Source organism: Bactrocera oleae, chromosome 6 (assembly GCF_042242935.1).
Source record: "Bactrocera oleae isolate idBacOlea1 chromosome 6, idBacOlea1, whole genome shotgun sequence".
Classification (NCBI taxonomy): domain Eukaryota; kingdom Metazoa; phylum Arthropoda; class Insecta; order Diptera; family Tephritidae; genus Bactrocera; species Bactrocera oleae.
Window position 1 is genome coordinate 14,559,196 of NC_091540.1, and position 15,519 is coordinate 14,574,714.

General features: G+C 33.2%; 1 protein-coding gene across 2 annotated transcripts in view; it reads left to right on the forward strand.

Annotated features, from left to right (window-relative positions):
- Positions 1-15,201, forward strand: part of sNPF-R (short neuropeptide F receptor) — a 77,658-nt gene extending 62,457 nt beyond the window's left edge. For both annotated transcript variants that reach the window (XM_036360609.2, XM_036360610.2), the window contains exon 3: positions 13,060-15,201. Coding sequence is in view for 1 of the 2 variants with exons in the window: in XM_036360610.2 (XP_036216503.2) it covers positions 13,060-13,080 (21 nt within the window). In the remaining variant the exon portion in view is untranslated. The remainder of the gene's footprint in view (positions 1-13,059) is intronic.
- Positions 15,202-15,519: the final 318 nt, after the last annotated feature.

Consider the following 15,519-nt stretch of genomic DNA (forward strand, 5'->3'; position numbering starts at 1 on the left):
CGCACCCTAACCGGTTTTTCGTATGGACTCACAAATTCATGATTTTTTGAGTTTAGGGTTGCCGTTATGGATCCATTTCTCTGTTATCGACTATTCATATGGCATCCAATACCATCTGCTGCTTTTAAAAGTTTTGAAATGGCTGTTTGAGTAACTCTCAAAGATTCTGAGAGCTCTTCTTTTATTTGGCAAAAATCTTCATTGAGTAATGCTTCCAGTTCCTTCTTTTCAAACTTTTTTGGCCGCTCAGGTTCTTCGTCTTCTAAGCCAAAATCGCCACATCGAAATCGTGAAATCCGTTTTTGGCACGTTCACGTCTCAGTTAGAGCATAACTGTAAACTTCTACCGAAATATGTTGACCTTCGACTGAATTTTTTTTCATATTTTAATAATGAAGAGGATCTCCTCTCAAAAACAGTTTTTCCGGCATAAAGTTTGACATATTTGAATGAAAAAAAAAATATATATATTTTTGTTTATGTTTCAAATGCATGACATGTGCTGAAAAAAGCGCAAAAAGAAAGTAGCTTTCTAACGTACCTATATTCAGTAAAATAAAACAAAAATTAAAAAGCAAATTACGTCATATCTTGGCACACCGCACGCATATGGCTATAGACCCAATATTTTCGCCAGCTTGTGAATTTGCCTCAAAAAGTGTTGTCCTAAATTCACATGATGACCGTTTTCAGTAAATTCACTACAATTTTCATTCAATTTAATGTCATTAGGTATACAATAGAGGAAATGCTTGCAGATTTAGTTCAAAAAGTGCCATCATAAATGACAGTCATTGAATTTTATGTAGTGAGGGCTTCATGTACCAGAATTAAGGAAGTAACAAAGTTCTTAGTAAGCATTTGTAATCAATAAGGGTGTGAAATATGAGGGCAATTCGCACTGCACAATGTGTACAAATACCGTTGAAAGTGTAAAGAGATTTACTGCTCATTTTAAAAAGGTGGAAAGTTTGAATACAATAATGACGCAATTATGGCATAGCACTAACCAATAAATCTGCTATTGTCCAACAAAATTAACATATATCAATGTCGAATCGGCGATGAGTGACAATCTATAAGTTGGGTTTAATGCTGTAAAGGTAGTAAAAGAGTAAATTTTTTCGTTATCAGCTTCTTCCCATCCCTACAAGGTACTTACGAGTGTATGTGCTCACACATATATACAATGTACAAGTAAAATAACAGAATTATTACCCCATTGTATTCAATGAATACTGGATGAATTCACGAAATAATTGTCAGCCAAAGGCAAAATTTTAATTGAACATGCGCATGTACGGTAGCTCACACACACATATCTACATATCTATCTACATACTACATATAAACATATGAGCGCATAATAACTATAAAGCACAAATGTTAAATGGATTTTGCAAGATATAAATTACATTTAATATTACAGAGAGCGCTTTCTCTGTAATATTAAATGTGACTGAAAGCATAATAACTGTAAAAAGTCCATGCAGGATACTCATTGCAAATGTACACAGCAAAAGTGAAAATAAATGAAAAGTAAATCCAGCATCGCAATGTCTTACGCCATTTATTCGGACTGACGTCGATAATATTTCAATAGAAAATGAAATATTAATTTGCGAAAGACGAAAAGAAACGAGAAATAAAAACCGTTAACTGAATGCAAGCACTTGATTTTAATCGGTCGGTTTGTATGGCAGCTATATGGTATAGTGATCTTAACAAATTTTACAGAGATTGTATCTTTGCCACAGATAATAATTCGTGCCAAATTTCGTTAAGATATCTCGGAAAATGATAAAGTTTTTTTATATAAGCTCTTCATTCCGATTGTTCAGTTATATGCCCATTTAGCATTGCATACGACAATAACCCGTGTCAAATTTCGCGAAGATATCTTGTCAACTAAAAAAATTTTCTGTACCAGGACTTGACTTTGGCCGATCAGGTTGTATGGCAGATATATGCTCCAGTATCGGCGGTTTCGACAAATGATCAGCTTCTTGGGGAGAAAAGATAGACGGGCATGGCTAAATCGATTCAGCTAGTAATTTATATATAATATATTGTGTAGGATCTCCGACGTTTACTTCTGGGTGTTACAATCTTAGTGGCAGACTTAATATACCCTGTTCAGGGTATAAAACTATCCACCCGTATAAAGAATATTAAGTTCTGTGTACATAAATCTGAAGCAAGCTGGAAAATATCTGACTTCGAAATGCTACAACCGAATTCTTAAGTTAAAGTCCTACCGCAACCGCCTTTTACGGTTCAAAGCCAATGTTCCTATACTTATATATATATATAATGTTATTTTTATTATCGTGGAAAGTAAATTTTGTGAAAAAGTAAAAAAGACCGGCTATGCACAACTCGGAGCTATTAGAAGTATGAATTAGTTCCAATGGATATTTCAGAGGAACTCATAACAACATTTTTTTGACTTTTGGTGAGCTCGAATAATAGTCTTATAGAACTTCTCAAAGCATTTTAAGAGCAACAAACAACAAAAACCAGCCAACTTCGCAGAAAAACCTGTACTATCGATTTTTCTGATGACAGAGCACATCGCGCCGGTATCACGAGGGGTCCCTCCAACAATTTAATATTTAAGAAATTGCCTGGAAGTGCGATTTAGATCTGCTAGATTAGTTTCGGTTAAACACCGCTGACAGTCAAAACGACGAAACTGCCGACAATTTCGTTCATCTTGGAAGCAGTTTAAAGCTCAGAATAAATATGAGCCTCGAAGTTAGAATGTGAACGGTACTCCGAATATTCAAGATATAGCTTTCACTAAGGAATTGCGGATCCGATCATTATAGTGGTTGGACTCTCCTGATTTAAAGATCAAAATGAATTAATGAATTCACTGGCTTTTTCCAACCGACACCTACTTTCTCTGGTAGAAAACTTTTCAAGCATAATCGAGAACAAAAAATCAAGCGAAAAAGTAGTGACGTATTCACACAAATTAGAACTTGAAAGCTCTGCAGCTATATCAAGTTAAAGTCAGCCTTAAAATTAAATCATTGACACCAAAAGTGAAATCAGATTTTAGAATATTGGCAACACCACCAAAGTGCTGAATATGGCTTACTCAACTACTGATCACATCATGCCTAGCACAAATGCGCGGTTGGCCACAAATGCTACCGAAAGTGACGAATACAGTTGGTTACCACACATTTATCAAAAAACCGCAATATTTATTTATTTTTGTTCAACTGAAGGCAACACATTTGCTTGGGTCGCCATCTCGGACTTATCAAGTAAGCAAGCCGACTGTCAGCTTGTTTATTATGCCATCAGAGTAATAACACGATTATATATGCGCGCGAGAGAGTGTGGGCGTGCACAAATACACATTTGACTAAAATAAATATGGATATTTGTGGGTGTGTGGGTGGAGATGCGAATAAACCGTCTTTGTGTGGCTAAGTGAGGACAATCGTGCATGGACAAGAATATATAAATAAACAAATATGTTAAAATATATAAATGTATGTGTACAGTAAGAGATATCTACATTAGGATGATACTAAACAAAATTGAATTTTAACAGTTTTCTTTATGAATTCAACAAGCGTTAATTTTATAGTCCCAATATCAGCCATTATATTACCTGTTATAATTTCTTCATCTGAAAGACATCGATAGCACAGGATATTGCAGGAAATTACAATTTTTTAACGCACAGGTTCTAGAATATATGCCACTCTATAGATTCGCCAAACCTATAGAAATTACAGAGTTTTTCATTTCGTAACCAAGACCAATGCTACTGTAAACGAAAATATAATGCAATAATTTAAAAATTGAGTGAAGGCTGGTATAGGTTAAACACCTTTAATAGAGCCCAATATTTTTACGTGCTTTCTTCGTCTATATAGTGCTGCCTTCGTCGGTATAGCTTAACCTTCTCTTATCAAAATCCAAAATTTCTAACTTTAGTACCCTATATTTAGGAGTTAACGTTCAGAAAACTTCCTGCAGAATAATTAACGCTGAACAGGGAATACTAAGTTTGCTACGAACTTCGTAGTCCCAGAAGAAAACGTCGGAGACCCTTTAAAATTTATATATAAATGATTAGCTTAACGAGCTGAGTCGATTTAGCCAAATCCGTCATCTTTCCAGCTGTCTTTATATACGTGAAGTTTTTCAGATATCTTTCTGAAATTTTGCACATATCCTTTTCTCAGCAAGAAACTGTTCATTCGTTAGAATCCGCGATATCGAAGTACTATAGCATATAGCTGCCATACAAACTGAACGATCGGGGTTAAGTCCTTGCATGGGAAATTATTTTATTTGACAGGGTATCGTCCTGAAATTTTGCATGGATTATTTTTTAAGACAATGTTACAATCCTCAAACATATTACTCAGATCGTACCACTATAGCTGATTGCTGTCATACAAACTGAACTATTGTGTGGAAAGCTTTTTTATTTGACGAGATATCATTACAAAATTTTGGCCACAGCTTATGGGCTAAGACAATGCTACAATTCCCTAACAAATTGTTAAGATCGGATCACTAAAGCTTATAGCTGCCATACAAACTGAACGATCAAAATCAAGATACAAATTTTTTATACCGTTTTATAGTTTGTTTTTGCTTTGCTCATATCTCAGTAACACCCTAGTTTTTGATTTTATACAAAAGCGCCACACTTCAGCCGCTCCTGCTTTGCCGCTTGGCTGGCTGACTGACTTTCGCGCTGTTATCTTTCGTCGCTTGCGCCTGTAGGCTGTGCTTGTTAATTTCGCGCGTCTGTATGTCAGTTCGTATAAACTATATATATGGTGCACACATATGGAAACGTCTCCATCGTTTTAGCAACAGCATCTGTATGCGGATTAAGTTGGTACTCGACTCCTTTATACGCTTTGACTTTGCCGTTTGACTGTTGTTGCTTCGCCTCCTGGCAGCTTCGCTTGCATAATAAGATATTCGTATGTGTAATCAGATGCGGTTTTATGCTTGAGTGGCACCAACAATGCATAACATACACTCGGTGGGGCGCAAAAATTCGTGACAGCTGCTTTTGTAACCACGAAAGACACACATTCGCAAAATTGCGGGCTGGAACTGATTTCTGTCCTTACGCTTTGCCTCTGTGGTTGGGACATTTATGTTTAGGATGATTAGTATTACGCCGGAAAAACTTATGTGGGGCATAATATGTAGTAAAGCATATAGCTGTAAATGGAATTTTCTTTATACTATTTATAGTTCTTATCGTCTTTCCATTTTGAGTGTTAAAAAGAACTGTTAAAAGAAGTAAGGATATTGGGTTCAAGAGTAAAAAAAAAATGGACTTCAATGAAATGCTAGAGTCTGTAGGAAAAACAGGTGCCAAGCTTAGGAGGAAAGAAATATAAGCCAGTGATTTAATTACGCAAGATATAAAATAAGTAAAATACTAGATTTTTACGTACCTAAATAACTCCTAGTATTGGCAGTGACGGCAGCCTCTTCTCCGTTGTCAAGAACATTATATCACTTGACTTCTGTAAAACAATAATTTTTCAGGGCATCCTTGAATATTGTTCATACTTTTACATGATGATTTACGAAAAGGGAGCAACGCCTAAATATAGCGAGCCGAATCATGGGATGAACAAAGTATATTCCGTTTCAGCAAGTAAGCTAATTGTCAATTTATTCTGTCCCTGTAGAGCACGAATTCTTCAAATATAGCAGTCATATGAACGTAGCAAAGGCTCTACCGGAACTTCTTGTTAAATTAAATGAGCTTAGGAATTTCGATTTTGAAAATAGACTGCTGATTGTAGACCACTTGAATAGTTCTCTATATACAATTACATCTCTTAAAAACTTCATAAATAAAAAAAATCCATAAATCATAGAAAGATATCAAGATATTTAAAATACATTTTATATTAGTTAACCATCATGGTCATGGTTGTGCATCACCACATCAACTAAGAGAGTATAAGCGCTGCAGTAAAATAAAAATTTCTGATTTAGCCAATGAATATGACTTTAGTTCTTTAAATGAACAATACAACAACTTTCTTAAACAGTCGTGCCATTTGTCAAAACAAGCTACGTTTTAAGCTCTAAAAATAATGAATATCGGAAAAGTTAAAGTACATTTTTATTACAGTTTCCGTCAATTTTAAAATTTGTCTGCAAAAATGCGAAAAAAATCCCATTTTTCATTCATGCTCAGCTGACTTCTTGGCACAAAAAAATTTACAATTTACCAATACCGGTAAGTGTGGAGTAAAAGCTCCCAGTGAAGAAAAGTTGCTGGTGGGTTGTTCTTCATTTTTATGCGACATTTTTTTAAGTATCATTTATTGTTTAAGATTAAAACGGATCGAGATATAAGTTTAATATGGTTGGACAGAAGTTATAATACCCTTCACAGGTGGATTTCTTATAGCATAAAAGGGTATAAAAAGATTTATATACTAATTTTGATCGGACAGTTTGTTAGGAAACTATATGCTATAGTGATTCAACCTGAACAATTTGTTTGCAGATTATAGCAATATCTTGAATAATAATCCATGGCAAATTTTGTGAATATACCTTGTCAAATAAATAAGTTTTCCCTACAAGCACTTGATTCCGATCGTTTAGTATGTATGTCAGCTATATGATATTGTGACCGGATCTGCATAATTTCTACAAATATTACACCATTGCCATAGAAAACAACTCATGTAAAATTTCTTGCAGATATATTGTAAAATAAAAAAGCTTTTCATACAAGCACTTTATTCCAATAGTTCAGTTTGTATGACAGCTATCTGTAATAGTAGTCTGATCTGAACACTTAGATTCAGATTTTGTAGTAATGCTTTTTATAATATTCCATACCGAATTTCATGAAGATATCTTATCAATTAAAAAAGTTTTGCTCACAAGAACTTTATTATGATCGTCTATCTGTATGGCAGCTATATGCGATAGTGGTTCGATCTACAAAACTTTTTCAGATATTTTAGTAATACTTTAGATATTTATATGTGCCAAATATTGTGAAGATATCTTTTCAGATAGAAAGGTTTTTCATACTAGAACTTGATTCCGATCATACAGTTTATATATCAGCTATATGCTATAGTTGAAATATAATATATATAATATATATTATTGAAGAGAAAAGGACGTGTGCACAATTTCAGATCGATATTTCAGAAACTAAGAGACTAATTTGCGTATGTACAGACGGACATCGCTATGTCGACTCAGCTCGTCATGCTCATCATTTATATACATGAATATATTATAGGGTCTGCGGCGTTTCATTCTGGGTGTTATAAGCTGCGTGGCAAACCTAATATATCCTGTTCAGAGTATACTTAGAATTTAAAAACTGAAATTATATATTCTGATATCTTTTCTTTAAGCTGGTCCAAAATTTCATCACTTTTAGATCTAATATGAGGCTTCAATCAGAATTTATTTTTCGATTTTGTTCCTTTTCAACCCAAATAAACCCGAAAAAATAATGTCATGCGACAAAAAATTCAGACCTAGGTCAATACCATATACCACGGTCCAAAATTCTTTGTCTCATAACATTATTTTGTTTTTTTTTTGGTTTGATATTATATTATATACTACTATAAATATAGTATTAACGCCTATGTTGGTTTCAAATTTTAATACTATATATATTTTTAAATATTTTCCAAAACTCTATTAAGTTTATATTCCCACTAAACCTCCTCCTTTTGCTCACTGTACAACATTCGACGAATTTGTTTACTGTCTTGTTCTGCACGTTGCTTATACGCACTGTCGTACTCATTATGATTAAGTGCCGCACAGCAACATTTGTCATTATTTTCTTAGCTGTTACAAGCCAAGCATTGGTCATGCAGCACGTGACAACTGCTGATGATTCTTCAAATAAATGTTTAGTGTAAGCGGCGCATAACGGGTCGCCAGCATTGCTAGTCAAGCAATTGCTTTGCTGTTTGTCGAGCACTTGCCCAGCTTAGACGTACACATACACACAAACTATCTGTGTGCGTGTATGTGTCACATTTTATTTGTGTAAATTGCTGTTGAACGTGCTATTTGTTTATCACTTATTTAAGTTGTGTTCTTTAATGCCTACAAGTTGTTGGGTTTCTCTTATTTCGTTATATGTATGTGTATATGCGTTTGTGTGTCTTAAAATGCTCCTTTGGGTGTGTTTATGTGGAATTAAAATTTTAATTTGTAGTGCGTGCAATTGGTGGAGCGCAATGTGATATTGCGAAAATAGTAATAGAATTGTGATAAATATAAAGCAATAAATAAGTGATTTATTTTCCCGTTTTTCGTATTTTTACATATTTTTTTTATTTCCAAGAAATTTTGCACAGGGGTATAGTTGATTCTTCAAGCTGAGATTTAAAAATATTATGGAAATATTTTTATTTTCACGTTCGCACATCTACCCAAGGAGTTTATTGCCGTGGGTATAGTCAAGACTTAAGCTTTAACTTTGTTGGAAATGTGTAATGACTTTCTTAAAGGAAAACAAGAAAAAATGTTAACTTTAGCTGCACCGAAGCTATAATACTCTTGATAAATACAAAATAATAAATATACCAACTGAATTTTAATCGATCAGATTGTATGACATCTATATGCTATAGTGGTTCGATTTCTTCGGAGGATGTATCATTAACTCGGGTAATAAGCCATGCGGAATTTCGTGAAGATATCTCGTCAATTAAAAAGTTTTCTATACAAGGACTGAATTTTGATCGATCGAATTGCATTTGCCATAGTGGTCCGACATCGGTGATTCCAACAAATGAGCAGCTTCTTGGAGAGAAAGGGACGTGTGTGTTATTTCAGATCGATATCTCAGAAACTGAGGGACTAGCTCACGTATATACAGACAGGAAGGACAGCTCGTCAATTATTTACATATATATTATATAATCAATCAATAATATATAATTAGTATAATTAGGCACCTGTGAAGACATAATGACTCAGCTGATAGCGTACTACAACTGTCTCTAAAAAGTTTTTTGTTTTTGTTGATTTATTCACCCTACTTTAATGAGTTTCAGGAGGTGCTATATCAGCGTTTAACATATTTTAAAGACCGCCACAGTAAAACTGTGTTTCTTTTGCATAAAAGTAGTGAATTTTTAATCCGACCATCAACCACACTATTTCAAACTCAGCTTGGGCGTAAGCCGAATTGAAATTGTTCCTCTCGGATTCTCTATTTTTAAACAGACTTTGAAATAATCTCGACAAATTTGAGTATGTGAAAATGTAATTGCAACGTTAAAAGTACTTGAGCTGGTCAGCTTTCACTTTCTCATTACTTTATATGCCCACAAATATAATATCTAAGTAAGGACTTCAATGGTTGCAGTATCAATGTCTTCTCGGAAGCGCCCACTGTAAAACACACGATCTTGACCTGAAAGACAGTGTTGTAGCCATTGAATTTCCAACTATCTTTTATTTACGAATTGTTACATAAGCAGCCTGCTCTATATCAGCCGTACATTTTGACTCAATACAAGTATATCACTGCCGTTTTTTCCCTTACCAAGCAGTCTTATTTTCTAATTAAAATTGTATTTACTCTTATTGAGTTTCCTTCATTGTTATTCCGTTCTTCAAATCTTCAAATTTATTTCTTTTATTCAGCAGGAATTTATGAGCATTAAATTTGCTTAGCACATATTTAGGAAGTAAACGAATTTAATTGTTGATAGGAAGCATTAAAATGGTTTTGAGATCAAATATCACTAGATACGGGCAACATAAGCGGGAGCTCCTTTTACCTTCATTTTGAAACCTCTCCTCAGTATGAGATATATTTGGGTGTGTCTCAAATATTATATTATTTTATATTTTTTTATTGTAATGGGATTCTATTGCTTATCTGACTTATCAAGAACATGGTTCACATATTAAGTATATGTCTATATTCCCATCATGCTGGTAATTTGTGGACGCCGCCCTAAAACAACTGCCCCGGCTTGGTAGCTAAGAATGAGCAAGTTTTTTATATCGTATACTGATGTAAATGGTATTCCAGTGAAGCCATTCTGCATGGCAAATTTTTCTAGCGACTGTTTTCTAAATAGTTAGCCTTCAATATGAAAAATTATTGCCTCGTTTCTAGTCGTAAGCTCCGGTCGTTTTTCGGCAATCACACGCTTTAATTTGATGTGTTATTGTCGCTAGCGTTCCCTATTAAAAGTTTTAACTTGTTTTTGAAAATTAGGTTTTCTATTTAAGATAGTTTTAGAAGAAAACTCTTCCTCACTACCAGAGTATCTAAAATTTGCCACGAAGTCTGTAACATCCGGCAGCCAACGTCTGAAACTTTACAATATATACAAGTACATTTTGGGATGTTCGTCTATCTGTCTGTATATGCGCGAACTATTCCCAGTTTTTGAGCTATCGATCTGAAATTTTGCACACGACTTTTTGTTTCCAAGAAGCTGCTCAATTATTGGAACCGCCGATATCGGATCACTATAGCATATAGCTGCCATACAAAATCAATGATCGGAATTAAGTGCTTGTAAGGAAAGCTTTGTATTTGTGAAGGGTATTATAGGTTCGGTGCAGCCGAAATTAACATTTTTTGTTGTTTCTATATTCCTTATTTCCAACGTCGAGTTTTCAATAAAATTACTTAATATTTTTTTATGGCAGTTTGATTACATAATCGTAAGAGACTCGGTCATAAACTCTCAACTCGGCAGCATAAATTCTTTTTTGTTTGGCGAATTTTTACTGCTCCAACAAAAACACCCAACTGGTAATAAAAGTCATGAAAACTTTGCTCTCTACGTTGCTAAATTTAATATGTCGTATGCCTTCATTATCACCAACGAGAATTATTCTCTGCATAACACACCTATACTTACATAAATTTAAGCTTTAGCCAAGGTCGCATTTACAACGTTTGATTTAATGATCTTCATTAAATTAATTACGGTCAACTACGACACCCTTTGAGTTGGCAGACAGCTGCTAAAGAATAGCTTGACCGGTGGATTCTTGTAGAGCTGATGAATTTTTCGCTGTCTTTATGGAAAACGTGAACACTTACGGGGCAGCATAAAAAGGGGTCAGCATAATTGCACATGCCATTATCGTCATACATTTTGTGGTTATGCACTTAAGTGTAACATAAAAATGTTGCTTGAAAATAAATTTAAATACTTTGGTTGGAATTTGGTGAAACAAGACCAAACAAAGAAAAGGTTACAATATTGTTGGCTTTAATTGTTTTTTAACCACAGCAGTTGCCATTTACACAAATGTAATGTGTTGTTATGGCTGTGTATAGTATATGGATGTATATTAGGGAGAGTCAAAAATACCCGAATATTTATACCCTGAACAGGGTATGTTAAGTTTGCCACGCTGTTTGTAACACTCAGAAGGACGTCTGAGACTATATCCGTCTGTCCGTCTGTATATATGCGATCTTGTTCTTGAGCTTTTGAGATATCGATCTGAAAGATATAGAGCATTCAATTTCCTACAAAGTCAACAAAACGAAATATTATTCAAGTAGATGGCAGCGAGATTTCCAATTTTCTATCCGTTAATAAAAAAAATAAAATAATTGTAAAGCGGAGGATCTTCCTGTTACAATTAAGAGCTCATAATTGAAGAGATTTTCGAAAGAAATTTTATTCGAATAGAGAGACGATACATTTAGCAAAACTCTCTGCTCTCTTGAAATAATACGGAGGGTTAGCAGAGTCCTTCAGCATCTTTTATAGATAGGTATACTGAAGAGATGGTGAGAGATGTTTTGAGTATTAGGTATGTCGAAGTCTGAACTTTTTCAAAAAGTCCCGCTAGATGTCGCAAAAGAGTTGCTTGTCGAAGCAAGTAAATCAGAAATAATCATTCAGCTCATTTATTTGCCAGGTTTTGTTTGCTGTGGCTATGTCTGTTCTTGAAATAATATATCTGTTATGTGAAACTCGACTCATAATTGGCTTGCTATTGTGATCAAAATTCATCACACTGTGAGCATGACATTATACTCAATACAGAATAAAAAAAAGATTTTAATCGAGAAAATGTGAACCTTGACTAATACAATCAACCTATTTTTTCCGTTGAAAAAGAATTGAATGCAGAAAACATGTCAGAAATGTTGCTTGAATGCTATAAGTAATATTTTTTGTATCGTATTATGACAGGCAACGCAAGGTGAATCCATTACGACAACCCTAAACGCAGAAAATCATATGTGAGACCAACCAAACAGCCGAATCAGTGAAATGCCCTCCATATTTTGTGGATTTAGAAGAGGAAGAGTTTTCTGCTTAAAACTATCTTAAATAGAAAAACCAATTTTCTCAATAAATTAATACGAAAAAAAATCGTTGTTTGTCAATACCTTATTTGAAAACTTCAAGTCGATCGGTCCAGCTTTGGAGAAATTTTTCTCACTGACTCTAAACACAGCGTTTAGTGAGAAACCCTTTAGGGAGCCAAGTTAAAAAATTCTTGCAAATACGCTCATATTTCCAAAACTATTTGCCGCATCAACTTAAATTTATCGGAAAATATTTTCAGATATATGTACACTCGATATATATGCAATATAAAGTATCGATTTTTTGAAATTCACAAGTGAATATAACCCTTTAATAGCATATGATCTTGTTCTTTACTGGATCTTGGCTACCAATTTTGGTGATGTCACCGCCAGTAAAGCTTTGTTTTACATTATAATATATGCTTTTTGGCGGCGGATTTCATAGAAGTAACTTATATACGTCAATAGTTGGATTACTTCTTATTTAGTTTTATAAATACATTAAACATATTTTTGATATGAGCTAATCGTTTATTAAAACGATGCCTACGCTTGAAACTTTGCTGCTTTTTTTTTTTTTTTTTTTTTTGCTTACTTATACGTATATACATATAATGAAGTATACCTTTAGGCATTGCTATTACAAGTAGTTCCTTGAATAAATACAAAACAATATTTCATACTTTTAAAGTCATTTGATTAAATTTTAATCATATATCTATATTTCTTTATCATTACAGGTAATCGAAACGCATTTCTAAAAGTTTGAACGCGTACTGAAGCCAACGGAAAAATAAATTAGTCAACCGACTGTAAAATAATTATTAAAAAAAACTCAGCTATAGACATTTTAAAAAATTAGTTTAAGTTAATGTTTTTAAATAAGATGTTAAGTACAAAAGATAAAATTATAAATTATGTATAAAATTTAGTATTTAATCAACCAACGAAAAAGTAATACGGTAAGCAAAAAAATTGGTGTTAAAATTAATAATATTATATATAAACTAAAGCTGAGAGAAATGTATATAGTGATAAAAGTGATTTGCTTGCATAAATTTATTCAACTGTTCTCTCTTTTGTGTTACGACACTACCAACTATCTACTTCAACTTTAAACTATTTTTAATTTTAAATGCGAAAGTATTTACGAACTGTAAGATTTCGTAGCATACAATTAAAGCGTAGAAACAGCTAATTTTTGATAGTGAGTTGAAATATTGTACTTTGAATGTGCTATTTTGAATTTAGTTTTTATTTAGTATTTTTATTTTTGTTATAGAAACTCGTCAGCGCCTATTTTCTAAAAAACACATAATAACAATTTCGAAAAATTAAAGCCTATTTGAAAATAAGTTATAATTTCAAAAAATTATGATGGTTGCTTTAATATGAACAATCTTAACCGCATAAAAGTACACTTAATTTATTTTGCATTACTTAAATTTAACTTAAGTCCATCGCCTTCGAATCCGAAGTGTAAATTTTTTACATTAAACACCTTTTTTTTGGGAAAGCCACCATTATGTCAAAAATTTAAATTTTGACCAGTTCCTTGATCTTTACCTGTACGAATATGTTGCAATAGTATTTGTTTTTTATTTTGAGCTAATTTTAAGCAGAAAAAATTTCACCTCCATAAAGCGTCTAAAATCATACAATATTATTTTCTTAAATAGACAGATAATTAAATTTTACTTTGTTGTATTCCGAATTGGAATATCAACGGAGAAAATGTGAAATCTTTTATACATCAAGCATAGATATTAACTATTACAGCAACGCCCAAAAATTATAATTATATTAAAAAATCCATATTAACTCATGCTAGAAAGACCGCCTCTCCCTATACATAAGTTTACTCCCATAGTACGTACTCTTAAAAATATGCAACAATTGCGTGACACACGTACGATGTGAAGTACTACATAAACGTATGAAGCAATTATGCCTAGGCGGCACAATATAATAAATACGTAGGTACAGTTTCGAGCAGTTGCAACAATTAAAAGCAAAAAATATGTGTTTAGAAAAAAATGAAATTATAAAAGCTGTGCGCAAACATAATCTCGTCAAGTGTGCCACACTTTGGCTTCAAGTGCCAGCACAATTGTATAGCATACTTAAGGGGTGTATTGTAACGCTGTTTAGAAAGGAAAAAAGGTGTTTTTTTGGGAATATCAAATTGTGTTACAAAGTTAAGGCAAAGTGTAAAATAAATCAGTTAAATGTGGTTTGTATTAAAATGAATTTTTAATTGTCATAAAGTCTACATTGAGGCGCAATAATATTTGCGGCAATTCGTAGTGCTAATTGTAACCAAGTAAGATTTGTAAGTTAGTATAAAATCTTTGTTAATATAAAAATGACTTTAGTGACATAGTTCGTACACAAACAATAATAAATAATTATATAATAATATCTAGTTTGTTAGTTAGAACTTTACACAATATACAGACCGCATTTAATGCACGTGCCGCCTAAAAGTTGCAAAGTAGCGTACAACATGAGCCCCAACTTTGGTGGTTTAAAATAAATGCATAAAAAAAAACACGATAAAAATGCCCACAACTTCAAAGTTCTAGCTATTATTTATGACGCAACACAAACGGAAAACTGTAACCCCACAAAAACGCAAACAAAAAATATCACCCTCGCGCCATAAACCTCCCCCCAACGCAAATGCATTCAATATTAAGCTGCCAAAAAGATACACGTACATATATTTGCATACTTTTAGGCAACACCAAACTAACAAAATGAGAAGTACATATCTCTGTGTGCACTTGTACATAACAACCGTTAATTAATTGTAAGTGGAAAAATATCTCAATAAAAACTATATGTATAAGGTAACTACTGAGTTAAGTGAATACTCACAAAATAAATAGCTTTTAGGCGTACAACAGTTTCGGCTGAAAAATATTTTTTAAGGGTTTCATATATCGATACATTAGTAGTGGAAAAAATGGCTGTTTTGGAAATAGTTAAAATTCATGGTGAAAAATGAAAACAAAATTTGTTATTAAAATGTAATAAATGTAGCGCTGCATTGCAGCATTCTAGGCGCTAAAATATTTTATAATAAAATCTCGTTATATGCATTTGGTGTGGTCATAGCCAACTATTTGAATAATCCGGTAAACATGTTATGCGGTTTCAAATGTATTTTGAACCAATTATTTAAAATAAATCTTAAA